Source organism: Microtus pennsylvanicus, chromosome 10 (assembly GCF_037038515.1).
Source record: "Microtus pennsylvanicus isolate mMicPen1 chromosome 10, mMicPen1.hap1, whole genome shotgun sequence".
Lineage (NCBI taxonomy): Eukaryota > Metazoa > Chordata > Mammalia > Rodentia > Cricetidae > Microtus > Microtus pennsylvanicus.
Window position 1 is genome coordinate 46352258 of NC_134588.1, and position 20096 is coordinate 46372353.

The following is a 20096-nucleotide window of genomic DNA, read 5'->3' on the forward strand; positions in this document are numbered from 1 at the left end:
CATACTGCCGCCCTTAACTGTGCACACACACATACTGCCGCCCTTAACTGTGCACATATACTGCCGCCCTTAACTGTGCACACATACTGCCGCCCTTAACTGTGCACATGTATACTGCCGCCCTTAACTGTGCACATGTATACTGCCGCCCTTAACTGTGCACATATACTGCCGCCCTTAACTGTGCACACACATACTGCCGCCCTTAACTGTGCACACACATACTGCCGCCCTTAACTGTGCACATATACTGCCGCCCTTAACTGTGCACACACATACTGCCGCCCTTAACTGTGCACACACATACTGCCGCCCTTAACTGTGCACACGTATACTGCCGCCCTTAACTGTGCACACACATACTGCCGCCCTTAACTGTGCACACACATACTGCCGCCCTTAACTGTGCACACACATACTGCCGCCCTTAACTGTGCACACACATACTGCCACCCTTAACTGTGCACACACATACTGCCGCCCTTAACTGTGCACACACATACTGCCACCCTTAACTGTGCACACACATACTGCCGCCCTTAACTGTGCACATGTATACTGCCGCCCTTAACTGTGCACACGTATACTGCCGCCCTTAACTGTGCACATGTATACTGCCGCCCTTAACTGTGCACACACATACTGCCGCCCTTAACTGTGCACACACATACTGCCACCCTTAACTGTGCACACACATACTGCCGCCCTTAACTGTGCACATGTATACTGCCGCCCTTAACTGTGCACACGTATACTGCCGCCCTTAACTGTGCACATGTATACTGCCGCCCTTAACTGTGCACACGCATACTGCCACCCTTAACTGTGCACACACACACTGCCGCCCTTAACTGTGCACACACATACTGCCGCCCTTAACTGTGCACATGTATACTGCCGCCCTTAACTGTGCACATGTATACTGCCGCCCTTAACTGTGCACACACTCACTGCCGCCCTTAACTGTGCACACACATACTGCCGCCCTTAACTGTGCACATGTATACTGCCGCCCTTAACTGTGCACACACATACTGCCGCCCTTAACTGTGCACATGTATACTGCCGCCCTTAACTGTGCACACACTCACTGCCGCCCTTAACTGTGCACACACATACTGCCGCCCTTAACTGTGCACACACATACTGCCGCCCTTAACTGTGCACACACATACTGCCGCCCTTAACTGTGCACATGTATACTGCCGCCCTTAACTGTGCACACACATACTGCCGCCCTTAACTGTGCACATGTATACTGCCGCCCTTAACTGTGCACACACTCACTGCCGCCCTTAACTGTGCACACACATACTGCCGCCCTTAACTGTGCACACACATACTGCCGCCCTTAACTGTGCACACACATACTGCCGCCCTTAACTGTGCACATGTATACTGCCGCCCTTAACTGTGCACACACTCACTGCCGCCCTTAACTGTGCACACACATACTGCCGCCCTTAACTGTGCACACACATACTGCCGCCCTTAACTGTGCACATGTATACTGCCGCCCTTAACTGTGCACACGTATACTGCCGCCCTTAACTGTGCACACACTCACTGCCGCCCTTAACTGTGCACACACATACTGCCGCCCTTAACTGTGCACACACATACTGCCACCCTTAACTGCACACATGCTCAGGATGCCAAGCTTTTTTCTGGGTTCGGGGGACTCCTGTGCCATTTCACTGCATCCAGTAGAACGGCTCCTTCCTGTCACTCACCAACAGGACTGCAGTGGCATGGAGAGCAGGCTTCAGTGTTCCCAAGGCGGAAGAAGTTCTCCCGGCACCTCTCACACTTGGCGCCATCAGTGTTATCCCGGCAGTTGGTACAGTGGCCACCATGTCCAGTTGAACGGTATAGCTCAGGGTCAAAGTAGCATTCTTGGGATCGACCATTGCAGTCACAGGCTATAGATCAAAACATACAAGTTATATCAGATGTGTATACCTTTAAAAAGAAAATGTACATGTTTATCTGAGTGAATGCCGTGTGTGTGTGTGGGGGGGGGTGCCTACAGAGGCCCAAAGAGGGTCAGATGCCCTGCAGCTAGTTGTGAGCCACCCAATGTGTGCTTTATTGGGAATAATCTCTGGAAGAGGATGAGAGTTCTTCACCTCTGAGTCATCACTATGCCCCCCCCAGACTTGCATACTTTTAAGAAAGCATTTTAAAAGACCCCAAGAAACCAAATCACAATTCCCTACATCTCTGTGGCAGGTAATATAGAACAACTACCAGGCACATTGTTTAAAGAAAACCAACTTTAGATAGCCTGATGATCACTTACTAGGAAATATCCATCCTTATAGAAAAAGAATAATCACACACACACACACACACACACACACACACACACACACACACACACTCAGAAAAGAATCTGTCTCCTAGTAGCTATTAATCCATAAGATCTGAGTCAAATGATCCATTTTCTAACTGTCTATATAGTGTTGGCTGGTCTGGAACTCACTATGCAGAACTGGTCTTGAAGAGACAGAGATCTGCCTGTCTCTGCCTCCCCAGTGCTGGGGTAACAGTGTGCAACACCACGCCCATTTTTCTAACTCTGTGTCCTCTACTTGGAGTAGTGACAGGAAAAACCAGGCACTAATTTATCATGCAGCTTTAACATCTTTTCCTCAAGAATCCAAACACATTAAGACATTAGCTTTCAAAGGGCCAGATTACTCTATCCAGACTAGGGACCATGAGACATGTAGGTTTAAATTAGCAAGCCTGACGATGAAAGCAGAATTACAGGGCAGTCCGGACCTTTAGATCCATCTGCTGCAGAACCACAGTTCCAACTGTTAAACACAACAATATCTTAAGAATAAGTAACTGGCCGGGCGTGGTGCACAGCACTCAGAAGGCAACTCTATGAGTCTGAGGTCAGCCTGGTCTCCACAGGGAGTTCCAGGCCAGAGCTACACAGTGAGATCCTGTCTCCAAAATAAACAAATAAATATTTGTGGTCACAGAGTTCTTATTTCTGTTTATAGTAAAATGATTTTCTCAAACTTAACCTGTCCAAAGCATATATAAGTTCTTAGTCACCACACAAAAACAAAGTTTTGCTTGGTTTATGAGAGAGCTATTAACTATTTTTTAAAAACATTTGAATATATATTTTCTTTTTCTGTACAATATAGATTACTACAGAATTACAACTGAAAACATTTTTAGAAACTTGAATTGCTGGCCCCAAGACATGGAGTTTTTTTAAATCATCTTTCGGTGCCTACCCCTTCTCAATAGCTGTTGTATAGTGCCCCCCCTTCACTGACTACTTCTCTTTCCCTGAGCTGCCCTCCCTCACCCTGCAGTCAGCCAGCCCTGCTGAGTAGTGGGCTGGTGCCAAGATCATGACGCAGATCAATTCCCATGCCCACTCTGCTCCAACCCAAAGTTACAGCATGGGCTGTGCCTCTCATTAACAGCTGGACGAGAGAAGGCAACTGGATTGTTCTCTGTCTAGCCCCAGTGTCCCAAATGGTCTGCTATAGTCATGTGACTACTTCACCTGAATGGTTAGTGCTGAGGAGACTGTGGAGGGGGGCAAATTCAGTGAGCTCCTTATCAAACTCCATTAGCTGCCATAGCTGCTTCGTGTCCTAGTAGTAAACACTATTTTGTTTGTTATTTCCTGCATAAACTAGAAATATGACATCCACATGCACACAACTTTACAAACGCACGTGTGTTTAGATGATATGTTTTAGGAGTGTTTCATGGCTCTTACACCAGTCCTCATCTTACAACATCCAATTACATTAGCGTGGCAATGGGGCTGAAGGAGCTCACTGGATGCTGGGAAATGCCAGAGGGAGCTGTAAAGTTTATCAGCAGCTCCGGGATTTGTTGAGAGAAAGGGAAGATGCACAATAAATTCTGCTCAAGGCAGCTCAACAAAAACAGTCGTAAACGAGCAGGTGGGGCCTTCTCAAAGCACTGTGGTAACTACTGTACATACCCAGTGTCCTTTTCCTTACTCCTTTGATTCCCACACTGATGAAAGACAGAAGAACACTGTGGTTGCTTTAAAGTTGGTTTGTATTAAGTCTTGGGAAAATCATGACTTTCCTTGAGTTTCCCTCTCAGTCTGTTCAGAACAAGTCATGGCACTATGAAGGCTAAATTTAATAATTTAATAAATTTAATAAGGGCACAGGGCTTATCCCTCCTTCCAAAGTCACCCAGATTTCCAGGCCATGTTTGGGTAAGTTCTTCCCACTTTTCTCTTTAGATAAAGGAAAAATGATTTTTGCAAATTAGCTCATTGTACCTGGCAAACACTAACCAGCTGGCTGCTTAGTGAGTGAGCACTGATGGGGAGATGACTGTGTCTGTACCTGGAGCCACACTGACTCCGTCAACTGTCAACAGAGAGTATTGGGGGGCGGGGGTGATGTCAGTACTTAACGTATGTACAGACTTTTCTTTATTGTCACATGGCATTTGCATTGTATGCCCTCAGTAACCTGCAGATGACGAGCATGGAAGAGGGTGCATGGTCACACGCAAACACTACGCCATTTTATACAGCGAGCTTGGGCATTTATGAACTTTGGTATCTAAGGAAGGCTCTGGAACCCATTTCCTGTGAATACTGAGAGATGGTTGGTTTTAAAGGGCCATGATGATTACAGAGGTCACATCTAAGAGGTGCCACACTGACCCAGTATTTGAATCTATGCAAACTTCTGAACCTTGGTGACTCTATTCCCTAGCCGATGTTCATGATGGAGACAAAACCATGTGGGTTTATTCACGACCAACTTCCTTCATCCATCATTGCCCACTGGTGAGCGTGTGGTTTAGCTCCCTGCCCCAGCAGTGCCTTTCAGAGTTTCCACCAGTGAGGAAGTCACCCATCCCTTCTCCCAGCGATAACCCTAAGACAAGGGTCAGGCTACACGAGCAGCACTCACGCAGGCACTCGCTGGCGCTCTCGGCGGTTGCCCTCCTCCACGGCCGGTCATTGAAGAAGGGCAGGCACTTCTCACAGTCAACTCCATATGTGTTATGCTTGCAATTGCACACCAGTTTGCCAAATTCATTCTTCACACACTCACTGGCATGTCCGTTACACTTACACCTGGAAAGAGAAGGGGTTGGCAACAACAGGATCACTGGAAGGTGCTAGAACAATGCAGAGGGAGTGTGCATACAAAAAACCAGAAGCAACCTAAGAATTCTTTGAATTTTACCATTCAAAAGTATAAACTGAGGAACTTCACAAGGATAAGTTGACACACACGCACGCACACTCACACAAGATGGAACATTAACTAGACAGAAGAAAGTCCCTAACATTTTCCAAGAACACCAGCAGGATGTTTCCTAATGTCAAGACTTCCAGGAAGCAGCAGAAGACGGTAGCTAAGAATTACATAAAGTCTGACACCAGGTCACCTGGGTTTGGAACCTCTCCCTGCCACTTACAGTGTGCCTAAAGCCCACCTGTCAGACAGACATGATGAAGTCTCTCTCAGAGCCCCTGGGAAATGCCCAGTTTCTGCATACAGGACTAAAGAGAATGTAAGTTAAAACATATGGCAGAAATTCACCCTCATGATTAATGCTTCCCACCGAAGGAAGTAAGATGCTGACTTTGACAATAAATTCCCCAGTAGACAGATTATTCCCTTGGGCTTTCCTGGGGCAGAGGTCGCTGAAGGATCCCCCTGGAGGCAAGTATAGTAATAAGAACCCAAGGAAACTCACAGAGATACGAATGTGGCTGGAGCAGAGACATTCTCTCACTCGCTTCCTTTAAGAGCAATTCTGTAGCTCCAGCTACCACCTTAAAATGCCTGTGCACACTGGAATCATCTTCAATGTGCAGAGATCAATCCTGGTCTTAGAACCCTGTTCCCATCCTTCTCCAAGGCTCCTGTCCTAAGTGGTTGTACAAACTTAATGTCTCCTATAACCTAAACTCCAAAAGTCTAAGACCAAATGTATCATCTTCTCCAGGTTAACCCACTTTCTAAATTTAGTAATTGTACCACCGTTCTCCTGATCATTAGACCTTGAGAGCATCTTTGACTAAAGACCTGGTAATTTTCCCTTCACAGCAAAATGCATCTCTGCATCCCTTTTGATCTGTCAGCAGCCTAATGTCAGGCGTTTGTTGTTTAATATCCAGATTATACAGCATCAAAGCAGGAATAGAAATTCCATCAGCCACACTGTCCTTACCCTGTTAGCACACTGACCCTAAACATTTTGTGAGTTGATTCTGCAGGCCAGCGTATACAGTAATGGGCTTCATAACTATGCACCACTGTACATACACTCTCTCCATACACTCATCTTCCTAACCCAGCTGTGATTTATAGCCTCATGTCAAACACTGCCCAATTTCTCCTGGTTACATGTCAAACCTATCTCCCTGAGCATGCCAGGAACACCAGATGCAAAAATAATTTTTCTGCTTCATAGAGACCTTATGGGGAATACAAGGGAAGAAAGTCCATGACCATAACTCCATCTTTCTGGTTTACAGTCCTGCAAAGAGATTTTCTTCCCATCAAGTGAAGTTACACTCTCTGAACTCGGCTGAAATACACCCATCTTCCTGCACTCACTGCAGACACCTCCTACCTGTTATTTAAGACCCACCCAGACGCCACCTGCTCCTCTAGCCTTGCAGTTCTGTTTCTTATTCATGACACTCTTGTTTAGAACACATGGGCACACTAGCACAAGCTGAGCAACCCCCACTCCAAGTGCCCGGGAAGGGAAGTTTTTGGTTTCTCTCTTTCTTTCTTTCTTTCTTTCTTTCTTTCTTTCTTTCTTTCTTTCTTTCTTCCTTCCTTCCTTCCTTCCTTCCTTCCTTCCTTTCTCTTTCTTTCTTTCTTTCTTTCTTTCTTTCTTTCTTTCTTTCTTTCTTTCTTTCTTTCGCTCTCTCTCTCTAAAACAGACTGCTGTATCTTGGGAGTGGGTCCAAGTCACAGCACAAACTTCCCGGCCTGAAGGTGATTTTCCACAACCCTGGGGACCAGCATGTTGACCACTTGTTATGTCACCTGAGCATCAGGAAATGTCAAGCTTTGTGCGCTGGTTAGTTAGTTTTTCTATCAACTTAGCATAAACATGGGACATCTGGGAAGAGGGACTCCCCCAAATGAGAAAAAGACTCCATCAGATTGACTGGTAGCTAAGTCTGTGGGTATTTTCTTGATTAATGATTGATGGGGAGGGCCCAGCCACCATAGGCAGTGTTAGCCCTAGGTGGTCCTAGACTGTATAAGAAAGCAAGCTGAGCAAGCCACGAAGAAAACCTAGTAAGTAGCACTCTTCCAGGGCTCAGGCTCCTGCCCTGCTGGAATTCCTACCCTGACTTCTCACTGACAGACTGTGAGCTGAGAGCTGTAAGATAAATAAGCCCCTTTCCTCCCCGAACATGCGGTTTATCACAACAGCAGAGAGCAGACTAGGACAGCTTAAGCTTGTGGATCAGAGATGCTCAACCTATATGTGAAATTTCACATATTTACAGATTGCTCTTAACTCATTTGTAAGATCTTAGAAGGTTCTCCCTTAGCTCAGCGGGCTCTATTACTGGATTCTGGACTTAAAGGGTCAGTGGGTGTGGACTTAAAGTTTCAGAATACCCAACTGCTTAGTTTCCAGAATAAGATCTGATAAGAAAAAAATTTCTAAATTGTAGCTTGCCTTTCCAGATCCACATGGTCCCTAAATGCTAATAAAGTCATAAACAGTTCTACATCAAAGTTCCAATCCTTGTTTACTCACCTGCCGCCCACTGCGAAGTCTGAGATTGCATAGTAGTAGGACTTGAGAACTTTGGGGTCGTTAAACACTTCATCTCCAAAAGTGTTCAGGCGGTTGAGTGTTACTCTGATGTCAGTAGCAGTTACCCATTCCTGCCAGAAAGGGGGAAACGAGTGAATGAGTGAATGAACACATAAAGAGAAGCAGAGAGACTGAAGATGAGAAACACATTTGACAAAGTCGTCTACTAAATAGTTCATATGCTAATACAGATCCTATTGTGCTAAATCATTGAATATGCTGGACTAACTTTAACTCCCTGATATTCTCCCTGTGGCTCGTCTGTAGTTAGCACAGTCACTACACCACCTCATCCAAAGGCGAGAACACTGCTGGCTTCTTCCCTAGGAGACAGAAAGGTCTGAACGAAACACACAGCCCAGTGACCAGGAGAAACTTCCACTCCTTGCTTCTCAGTCTACAACTGAGCTGCAGCCAGGAGTACCAGCTCAGATCGCATGCACGCCACACTTGTTCTAGCACGTGTGTCCCTACACACTGCTTCCCATCCAGTTCTGGCTCCTAGCCTGAATCCCACTGCTGTGGGGCAGGTAGGTAACCTAAGCACAAGTAATGTCTGAGTATACGGACCCAGACCAGCCAAACGCAGTTAGTTCTGTGTTTGTCAGCATCTTTCCCACGACATGGCCTGTTAGATCTTCCCTGGCCAATCTTAAGACTATCACCACCCCATTGGTTTGTGTATATCATCCATCTCAACACTGCCTGCAACACCCGACTGAAGGTGTCAGAAGGGTAGGAAATTCTGCTCATTTTATTCAGTGTTGTGTCCCTCATACTTGGCACAGAGTGAACGAATCTGCATCTGATCAGACTGAAGGTATATCATAACAATTCTAACGGAGCACCAAGAACGAAGGCTGCGCGATTACCCCTGGCTTTAGGATATCTAAGCCCTTATAATAAATGCCCTTTCGATCAGCTAACTTTATCAGGTGCTAACACGCGTGGCACACTGCTATCATAATGACCCAATGACCTGCCTGCCAGTGCCACACCCTGTGCAGTTCCCGTCCCTGCTGACTCTGGGTTTGGATGTATTCTCAGCTTTGGCCAAGGGGACATCAGCCAATATGACACAAACAGAGGCTCGATAAGGACTATTCATGCCCTCACTGTGAAAAGCCTGGGCTGGTCTCTGAACATGGAAGATCACAGGGGAAAAGAAAGATTCAGTCCTCAGCTGACCTGCCAGGTGAGTGAGCTCAGACCAAAGATAGCACTTCTACTCCAGTCCAGGAGACCGACTCAGGAACAATGTGTCAGAATCACCCTCAATCTGTGTCCAGCAAGCAGAGTGGTTACAGCAGGCTTCCAGAGGGCTTTTATCTCCTGATAAAGAACCACTGCCTTAAGCTATGCCAAACACCTGGCAACAGGGAGGGCTCATAAAAAAAACTAATCTCCATGAAGCTTCAAGTATAATTAGAAAGAAGATGATGGTTTCACTGCATCCAATCTTGGAACTCAATAACAACTCCCACTCATGGCCACAATGGCAGGAATCTGTTAGTTGTCCATAATGTAGATAGCTAAACACACCTCTTAAAGCTTCTAATACCTCCTCCAGGCTTCAGCTCTACCACAGCTCCCTCTACAAAGAAGATGGAGAGCTCCCAGGGTGTCACTAGGACAACTGCTTCACCATGAATATCTAGACTGAACAGAGTCCCAGCCTCAGTTCTGCCACTGACCACTGTGAGATGGGCACTTTACGTCCTTTCTCAGCTCTGATTCCTCATCTATAAAAAGGAAGACAATACACTATCCAACCTACAGAGTTACAAGAATTAAAAGACTTAATACATTTAGACATCAGAAGGCGACTCAGTCTCTGTGGCTGAGAACATGCTTGCTGCATCGCAGCACAGCTAAGTGCACAGCAGATGGTAAGAGCTACAAATTAATACAGGCTCACACCCAGCCAGTGGAACCTGAGACAGTCTCCTCCTCCATCTGGGAAAAGGCAGTTCACTCTTATCAGCTAGAAGTCAAATCTGCTTACCCGACTTGGCTCCAAGTGATGAGAGCCAGGGCTCTTATATCCAGACACACATAGTTAAAGCTACAGCACAATGAAACGAACTCACAAAATTTATGCAGACGCTGAAAGCATTCTTACCACAGAGTCTCACTAGTTTCTGTGGCATAAAGAATAGCTAACAGCAGAATCCCTGCTGGAAGCTGCTCAAGACAGGCTGAAGCACACACGACAAGGGGAGCTGCTAGAGACACTAATGGGCACGGGACAAGGGGAGCTGCTAGAGACACTGATGGGCACGGGACAAGGGGAGCTGCTAGAGACACTGATGGGCACGGGACAAGGGGAGCTGCTAGAGACACTGATGGGCACGGGACAAGGGGAGCTGCTAGAGACACTGATGGGCACACGGCAAGGGGAGCTGCTAGAGACACTGATGGGCACGGGACGAGGGGAGCTGCTAGAGACACTGATGGGCATGGGACGAGGGGAGCTGCTAGAGACACTGATGGGCACGGGACGAGGGGAGCTGCTAGAGACACTGATGGGCACACGGCAAGGGGAGCTGCTAGAGACACTGATGGGCACGGGACGAGGGGAGGAGCCAGAGAACTACTCTTTCCTACTGGTCCCACTGCAGTCTCTGCAGGACAGGAAACACAATCAACTGGACAAAGAAACAAGGCTAGCAGATGTCTGCTTTATCGCCTTTCCTAAGGCTTTCTTTCAGTGTTTAGCCATTCCATTTGTCCAAACCAGTTACCCACTCTGCCACTTATTTTGTCGGCACCACAGGAACTCTTTCCTGAAAGGCCTTGGTAAATAACTGGATTTACCTTCATATTCACCATCTCCTGACAGCCTAAAAGAGCACAGTGGGTAGTGGCCTGGAGACACAGCAAAACATATTTTCATCTGTGGCTTTGCCTAAATTATACAACCAAACCAGAAAGCGTCCTTGACTATAAGAATCAATTGTAAGGCTAGAAGATGGAGCAGTGGGTGGGGAGCTTGCTGCCAAGCCTGACGACCTTAGTTCAGTCCCCAGAACCAACACGGTAGATGGTCTTGCATGTGGTCCTCTGACCTACACGTGGGTAGTACAGTGTACACATGTGCTCTCACATCACATGTTAGTAATTATAGTAAAAATAGCCATTATAATAAAGTCCAGAGAAGGAGTGACATTTCAGAAAAACAGGAGGTTCTACGAAATTGGCATAGCGTCTGCAGAGTCCCATCCAGGCCTTCCTTCCCTCCTCAGTCAGTGAGTATATATAGACCACCTCCATTTAGACACTAACATCACTGTCTAAACAGGTACGACATCGGGGTCTGAATCAACAGGCTAAGAATGACATCCCCATTCTTCCAGAACCACACCGCCAGAACACGTGGAAAGTTTAAAGAAAGCTGAGCCACACACAGAGAATCCATATGAGGGTGCACAAGGAATGTGCATCGAACTGGTGAAAGAAATCTTTGATTTGGTCTGTAAGGCAGGGGAAAGTTTCTAATGTGATGTTTAAGCACAGTACCAAAGTACCCTAACATATTTCCCATCTCTAGAACTCAACTTCGCAGTGAAGAAGAAAGAGTTCTCATAGTGACGATGACCAGCACAGACAAAATGTCCTTGTGTGGTAAGGAAGCCATTCTTAGGTACTTATATAGCTTGCATCAGCTGCTCCCCATTGCTTGCATATATATATATATATATATATATATATATATATATATATATATATATTTTAGTTTGTCAAATCAAGGAGCAATTAGGATAAAATGCAAGAAAATGGGAAGATTATTTCAAATATCTTATTTTACTTATTTTGGGAAGGCACAAGCCAAAAAGAAGGCTCAGTAGGTGAAGGCACCTGCCACCAAACCTAATGTTCTCAGTTCAGTCTCTGGGATCCACAGGGTAGAAGGAGAGAACCAACTTCCATTTGCTGATTTCCTCTGAGCTACATACATGTGCTATTGTGCTTGCCCACACACACATACACAAATTTTAAAATGTAAAAAAAAAAATTACAGTCTTTTAAAGACAGTATCTCATATATTCCAAGCTGGTTTTGAACCTGAGACAGAGCTAGAGATGATCTTAAACTTCTGATCTTCCTGCCTCCACCCTCTCCTGGCTTAGGAGGTGCTGGAAATTAAACAGTCTACAAACTGAGTCATATTCCCAACCCTACACCAACATCTTCTTGAAAAAGTCAGAAGTGAAATGTTCCCTCCTGAAGTGCAGAAACGAAAGTTAGAAGTTAATACAATCTGCAGTGTAGCTGAGTGTGGTGGTGAGCACCTATTCTCCGCACTGGAGAGGAGGCTGGGAGGTCAGGAGTTCAAGGTCATCCCCAACTGTACAAGGGCCACTTCAAAATATTAAAGCTTGTTTTTGTTTGTAAAGGTTAAACCTTGGGGTATGTTTTCAAGTGGGAGGTATACAGGACCAGTGTTTCCCAGGCGGTGGGAGAAAATGGCTTTTTTTTTCACATATAGATAGCACACATGGACACAGCATGAAATCTAGCTGCCCATGAGATGGCTCACTTAGATAATTTCCATTCTCAGTCAGGGGAGGACAGTCGGCTCCCACACCACCTGTGAGTGCCTACCTGCAGCACAGGGCTGTTGTCAAAGTTGTAGGCACTCGGCCTTCCTTCCAGGGTTGAAAAGGCCACGTTGCCCCCGGTGAGGGGGGAAATGTCACTGAATTCATCAGTGCACAGGGCCTGCTGCTCGTCCCCTCCGGTCCTGATAAAGCCGCGGTTGGCCTTGGAGTAGGTGTTCTCGCAGGAGCCGCTGTAGTACTGGTAAGGAATCCAGGGCCCGTCCTCCCGAGTGCGCTTGTAGATGGCGAAGCTCTCCGGGCGGCTGGTGTGGAACTTGAGACGCACGTAAGTGATGTCAAAAGCCTTTCCTGTGGAAGAGACACACCAAAGTCCTTAAGTTGTGCGGAGGAAGAGAAGAAACGCCTTTATTCCAAACTAGGCCTGGGGCTTGATGAAGAGGGGCCCGGCATTAGACCAAAAAGACCTCAGCACACCCAACACAGTGGCTGGACTATTCTAAACCTGCACGTTGTCTAAACAATGTGCAAAGCACAGTCGGCTTCCTACCGTTGGTTGTGAGAACTTGTGATGTAAGTACAATACTAATGAATTTCTAAATAAAACCAAAAATCCCCCTATTCTTAATGCTGCTGTTTCAGTGAAAGCTTAATTAAGAGATATTAAAAACCGTCTGAGGCCTTTTAAAATGGGTACTTTCAATACTTTACAAACCTTATTTTTTATTAACTACAGTGCTTCTCTTGGTGCAGGAAGAGTGTCCACAGAGCTACTCTCTTATCCAGCCCAGTGGGAAGGAGAGTGTTTGGGACATGAACAGGAAAGCTCAACAGGAGACAGAAGAAGAAAGAGAAAGGCATCTTCAAGAGGATGTATCTGAGGATGTTCACAAGAGAACACGTGAGAAGCAGTTCTGAGGCACAAAGGGCAGAAGGAGTCAAGGGGCTGCCTGCCCTCTAGAAGCAGTCACGGGGTCAGGCGGGTCCCTGAGCAGTCCGAGCACAGCCAGTGGTTGGGCCGGCATGTCCTGAGACAATATGCAACTATTTAATCACCACCCGTGCACTCACTAGGCCTATCTTTTATACCACCTATGCCCTGCTACTGTGTTATACCAGAGACAACGATGACCACAGATGGGTCCACAGGACTCTGAGCTCAATCCACACTCAGTCCCATGCACACCAGGCACAGGATGTGTCCAGAAAACATCTTTGCTCTCAAGGAGCTTGCATGTACCCCCCACAAGTCAATCATCTCTTAGAAGGAAAAAACTACCCTTACCTTCTCCTATGGAGAACCCTCTAAGATGCTGGGAAAGAGACTACTCTGAGTCCAGGCCATATCCTCCAACCCAGCTTTATCTACAGTAAAACTGACTTTCTCAACTAGTTCAGATCATAGAAGGGATTTAATGATAGTCACACACACACACACACTAGCTATCTGATTCCGATGTAGCAGCTTCTCTTTTATAAAGATGAGGAAAATCCTGCCCCCATCCACTCTTACACATCCTTGACCCATTAGAAAGTTTTACAAGGTATAAAGTAATACTATGATAAAGTTTATGAAGAAAACTCTTGAGCCACGGGTTTTAAACCTATTAATACAAGGACCTAGCTCCCCAGTAAGTACACTCACCAAAGAGCTACACAAATACGGAGCTCCCCTCAGGAGAGGTACAGCATTTTCCCCAGACACAGGTCATACACTACAGTTCACACAATTTTGTTGGAAGAATTCATTGCATTGTCTCTGCTGTCAAAACATGGCACTCCAGAAACTTCCTATCTGACATTCTAGCAGAGCAAACAGTTGGTTTAGCACAGGAGTGGTGGCGTGGGATGCTCATGGGGTTACTCGCTAATCTGTGGGTTACACATTACCCTGACTCTCCTTCTCTCCCCACCTTCCTGACATCGCACTGCTTGTTAGCAGCCTGACCTATAGCAAATACCTTCAACATAAGTCTGCATATGGGGTCACATTGTGGTCCAGACCACCACGCACACTGCCCCAGAGTCATGCTCTAACCACTGTGGTCACAGGAGGGAGGTTCCTAGCAGTGGCCCTATCACAAGGGTGGGGCATCACATCTGAGGGGCAGGGATGAAAGCCACCTAAGCCAGGTTTGCTGGGTGTCTTCTGAGGGGAGTGGCATCTACTTATAAAACCAAGAAATGCTTAGTGAAATAGACAGTGGCTTAGCTAAAGAAATGGCATGTATGAGCCGGGAGGTGGGGGCGCACGCCTTTAATCCCAGCACTCAAGAGGCAGATGCAGGCAGATCTCTGTGAGTTCAGGAGTTCAGAGTTCTGAGGCCAGCCTGGTCTACAGAGCAAGCTCCAGGACAGGCTCCAAAGCTACACAGAAAAACCTTGTCTCAAAAAATCAAAAAGCAAGCAAGAAAAAAGAAATGGCATGTATGAAAGAGGGGAGATCACGGGAAGAATGGGAATCACGGAGCAGCTAGAACTACAAAGGACAGCTGGAGATGAAGGCAATTTCAACATAAGGTCAACAGCCACCTTACCCCAGGAAATGCATGGTCAGGTTTTTGACTTTATGGCCAGTGTGGAGATTAGAAGGGATAAAGATGAAGGAGAACTTCTTATTTGTTTAGTTGGTTGATTTTGTTTGTTTGTTTTGTTTTGAGACAGGGCCTCTCAATATAGCCCTGGCTGTCCTGTAACTCACAATGTAGACCATGCTGGCCGTCAGCTCTGCTCCCCGAGTGCTGGGATTAAAGGTGTGAGCCACCATGCACAGTCCAACGACATCTTCTTAAGATGTGGCAATATTCCAGGAAAGATGACAGACTAAACATGAAACAGAGATGACGAACTACAGAGAAATGCAGGGACCTACAGAGAGAGGCACGGCAGGAGACAGAGTGGACTGGGAGCCGCCTTAAAGACCGCCTCTACTGCACCCTGCTCCACTTCCTCATCAGAGCAGATGCTTCCCATCCCATGACGGGAAGATCAGGATAATATTTAATTTTCTAGCTTAAAAGTCACCAAATGGCTGGGTGGTGGCGCATGCATTTAATCCCAGCACTCGGGAGGTAGGGGCAGTCGGATCTCTGTGAGTTCAAGGCCAGCCTGGTCCACAGAGCGAGTTCCACAACAGCCAGGACTGTTATATAAAGAAACCTTATCTTGGAAAGAAAAAAAAAAACACCAATTTGAAAAGAGTAAACAGTGCTGCTCACCGAGATTATAAAAGTGGGGGATGAGCTCATCTCAGATACACTAGATCTGGAGTACCTGCAGGTCCCCTAGACAAGAGGAAATCTCTATAAGGGAACAGGGTAGGAGTGGCCTGGAAGACCAGAAGTATTTACCTAAATTAGACATGAAGACTTAGGACCCCGAGCATGTAGACACCGAGCTTTAAGGGGCAGGGAGAGACCAAAGAGCAAGTGAGTCACATTAAGAGCCAGTTTCCATAATCACCCCAAGGAACACCACAGTTTAAAGCACAGACAGATGAGACGACAGAACACACAGTGCGGAAGTGACCGGGGAGAGTAGGAACCAAGAAAACAGGTTCTGAAGAGGGGTCATCAATTGTATTAAAATCTGCTACCAGCTGGGCTGGGAGGTGGCTAGGTTAGTAAAGGTGCCTTCTCAGCATGAGGACCTGAGTCCAGAGCCCGGGGTCCACATCAAAAGCTGTGCACCTGTAATAAAGGTGGCTCTGTGCACCCAAAATCCCAGTGCTATGACAGTGGGAACAGGAGGGTCCCTGCGGGTTGCTGGCCACTCAGTCCAGTCTATGAGTGACCTTCAGCGTCAGTGAAAGACCCCATCTCAAAGCAGAAGGTAGAGGGGCTGGAGAGGTGGTCAGCCATTAAAAGCACTTCCTGCTCTTCCAGCTGACCTGAGGTTGGTTCTCTGAAACTGTATCAGAGGGCTTAGAACTGCCAGCTCCAGGGGACACAAGCTTTCTTCTGGCTTCCTCAGGCATCCACATACATGTAGCACACTTTCTCACAGACACACACATCTTTTTTAAAAGAAAAGCAAAAAAGTGGGAAAGTGATGGAGAGCACCTGATATCCACAATGGGCACACTAACGTGTGTAAACACTACCCTACAAGAGCTCCCCCAACCACAAGCATGGATGAGTATACACATGCGCACAAATCTGCTAAGAGTTAATTGTCAAATAAAACAGTGCCTAAAGAAACGCCCCCTGGCAGCAAGCCACCAAGTTCACTGTGCATTTAAAGGAGCCCCAGGGGCAGGGATGGTGGCGCTGGGACTGAGGGTGGACAGTGGGCTAAAGCAGGGAGTGAGAGAGTTCTGATAATGTGTCCCCTTTGTAGTTGCCATCAAGGGTACCTGCACTCATGGTAGGAGGCAAAGCCATTTGGGGAAGTTGAGTGAGAAACAGCTGAAAAACTCAGAGACATTTATTTTTTTAATGTATTTATTATGATTGTGCATGAGACGGTGAGTGTGGAAAGGCCTGTGGAGGCCAGAGGGTACCTTTTGGGAGTCAGTTCTCTCCTCCCTCACTGGGTTCCAGGTACTGAACTCAGCTCAGCAGGCTGCTAGAGCAAGTACACTGAGCCATGGTGTGGGCTCTCTTCAGACATTTTATTTAATAGGTACTTTCAGCCCTCCTCGCCCCCCACAAGTACCCTTACTGGGCAAAGCCTGGCCACTGAGAAGAGGGTGGAAGACCACAACTCTGTACGGATATTTCTGCAGAGGTGTTATTTCCTTCAACAGCCTAGAGCACCCTTTTTACTGATGTACCTGAAGAACAAAAGGATAAGAAATGTAAGTTGCTTCAAGGAATTTGGAATCTAGTTTGGACAACAAAGAAACATATCCAGTGTGGTGTGCAACCTTACAATCCCAAACTCGGGACAGAGGAGTGAAGACCCTGTGCCCCAAACAAAGAGTTCCGGGCATAGCTCTGCAGTAGAATACCCATTTAGCATGCAAAGGCCCTGGGCTCAACCCCAACACCACACACACACACAGCAGACATGGTCAAGAAATGGGATGGAGGGCCAGGGTACACAATCATGTGTGCTACCTGATGTAATGGTGACCATGGAGGATGGAGAACTGGAAAACCTAACTTGTATGCTACACTTGGGCACCTCCACGCCTGTCTTGCCTTCTTCCTGCCTGCCCTCCCTCTATCTCACCATACTCCCGGCCTCATATTGGCCCATCTCTTCATTCCACACTGGCAAAGTAAGGGCCAATTAACTGATAGATGGATAGAACCTAAGTCCAGGTTCTCTGATTTCCAATCCAGCGACGCTGCGGTACTATCATTTCATAACGGGAGCAAGCCATACTAGATGGTATGACTCCAAGGTACAGAAGCCAGATCAAATGATATGGGGAATAGTAAGTGCGATTCTGGACACAGCAGCTCCTGTTTAGGCACAGAAAGATAACCATGGGTACAACCACAACCCCTGGAGAAAGAACTCATCTTCTGCACGTTCTACAGCCCTTTTCCTCATTCAAAAACAACAAAAAAACCCTCAAGTGTAGATGTTTAGAATGGAGCACTCAAATTAATTAATATTTTCTGCTCTGAATACTACAGTCCTGAAGGAATGAGAAGAGGAGGGGCTGCCTGAACAATGAGAATCCAGCCGTGCTCCCAGCAGGGCAAGCCAAGGAATTCTGCTCCAGCCTCCTACGTGGTGAAGTATTTCTAATCTCTTTGAGTAGGGAGAAGCTCTTCCTGTCTTAGAACTGGATGCAAACACTGACTGCTGGGGAACATAAACGTCTCTCTGTTGTGTGCAGTTCAGAAGAATTCCAAGAGGACCTTGTGGAACAACCGCCTTTACAGTTTAGTGACGAATGACAATGGCCACACAGAACTTTCCAGGATTCCAAAAAGCCTTCCACAGCTTGAGTCAGAACAAAACAATTTCCCTCTAAAGAACCAAATTAGTTGCCACCGGTGGCCACTGAACTTACAGGCTCAGTCTCCAGAGTCCAGAAAATGAGCAAGCTCTCTGAAGTCAGACTGAGGAGCACAACACTCCTGAAGCTAGAGAACAAAGTCAATTAGAGAGGGTGTATGTTTAGGCTACAAACTGGGGCCCCCAAACAGTGAACACAAACAGTAGACACAGAAAGCAACTGTTTGAAAACGTTTCCAGTGTGGTTAGCACAGAGTTCCCAGGACAGCATGTCCAGCTGCATACCAGCTGTCATTGTTCCACCTCAGAGATGACTGCACACACACAGCCACACCAATCCAGAGAGCCAGAGCCAAGTCAGGGATGGCCTGCGATCTTAGTACATCCAAGATGTGCTGAGGGGACCAGAGCGAGTTCAGCAGAGTCATCCCTACTACTGAAAACTCAGTCCTGAGGCCCTGAGTGAAGAGTTAGGTTCTTTCCAGTGCCTTAAGCATCATGTTTTAAACAGAATGCCGAAAGAGAGACAGCAGGGGACAGGAAGAGAGCAGAGCAACTGACCTCTTTCCTTAAATTTTAGTGACTGTTCATGGTCTCACCCTCTGTCAATCAGCCAAATGCTGTCAGGAAAGGGCACAGACCGCGGAAAGTACCCTTAAATTACCAGTTTGCAGACGAGGACAACCACCGTTTTCTAGCAAATAGCAATTGTCAACTAAACCTATTACAATGAACACAAGGGAGCTTTCAACTTGAGAAAGCGCTTCTTCTCCGAGGCATGGCCAGGTTTTCCACAGTCGTATCTTACAAGAGTGTGCAGTAAACGCTTCCTTCCACATTTGCGCCACAGACACACCAAATACAGGGAGACAGATGACTTAGATTTCTTTCGTAAAACCTAGTAAGATTCTATACATCAAAAACAATGATCAGTACAAAGCTAAAGAAAAGAACACAGTCCTGCAGACAAAAACCTCACAATTTCTAAGGAATTAGATTTTTCCATAAAGTATCAAACTTAAATTGTGGTAAGGGACACAATTCTACCCTTTCCCTCACACTCCCCCAAATTCCACATGGTACTATCAGGCCTCTAACCCAGAACATTACACTTCAAAAACCACAAAAGATATCCTGTATTGCCAAAGGACAGAATCCCCAAATGCTACATATTCTGCAGCAGACTCCAAGGCCAAGCTAATGTGACTAACTCGGTTATTAAATGCAGCCACGTTTGTCAGACAGCCATTGTGTGAACACAGAGAATGCTTAGCTAAATCCTAGAGTGTCAAGCATGCTCAGAAGGTCATTTAAAACCAGCGCAATTTGCCATCAGAAGCTGACATTTTCCATTACCAAACTTAGGTAAATTTATCCTAATTTGGGTACCTCTGCCGATTCGTGTTACATCTTCACCAAATGAGATAAGATTACCACGTGGAAGTCCAAGCCAAGAACTGAGAACGTTGCTTATTAACTGGAACCTCATGCTTACAAGGCTTAATACCAACCCTGATTCAGGCTAGTGGGTCACAACATGCCTGAAATCCTTGAGCTGAGCTAAAGGAATGAGGCCCAACTTCCCTCCCACTCATCCACACTCAGGCAAAAAAAAAACAAAAAACCAAACTACTCACTCTGCTAAGTCAGGCCAAGTTCTAGCTGTGGGAACCAACAGACATGGGGAAAGCAGAGAAGGCCAATGATTAAATTTATTATGGAACGAAAGTGAGCAAAAGTAAACCTGCTTGAACATGTAAGATTGTGGGAAAGAAGACATCA

At 46.4% G+C, this 20096-nt stretch overlaps 1 protein-coding gene across 1 annotated transcript in view; it reads right to left on the reverse strand.

The window, feature by feature from the left end:
• Lamc1 (laminin subunit gamma 1) overlaps positions 1-20096 on the reverse strand; it is a 124769-nt gene that overhangs the window by 35030 nt on the left and 69643 nt on the right. Inside the window, exons 2-5 of the mRNA XM_075988243.1 lie at positions 12445-12749; positions 7780-7910; positions 4947-5113; positions 1734-1922 (exon numbers count right to left, since the gene is read on the reverse strand). Coding sequence (XP_075844358.1) covers positions 1734-1922; positions 4947-5113; positions 7780-7910; positions 12445-12749 — 792 coding nt within the window. The remainder of the gene's footprint in view (positions 1-1733; positions 1923-4946; positions 5114-7779; positions 7911-12444; positions 12750-20096) is intronic.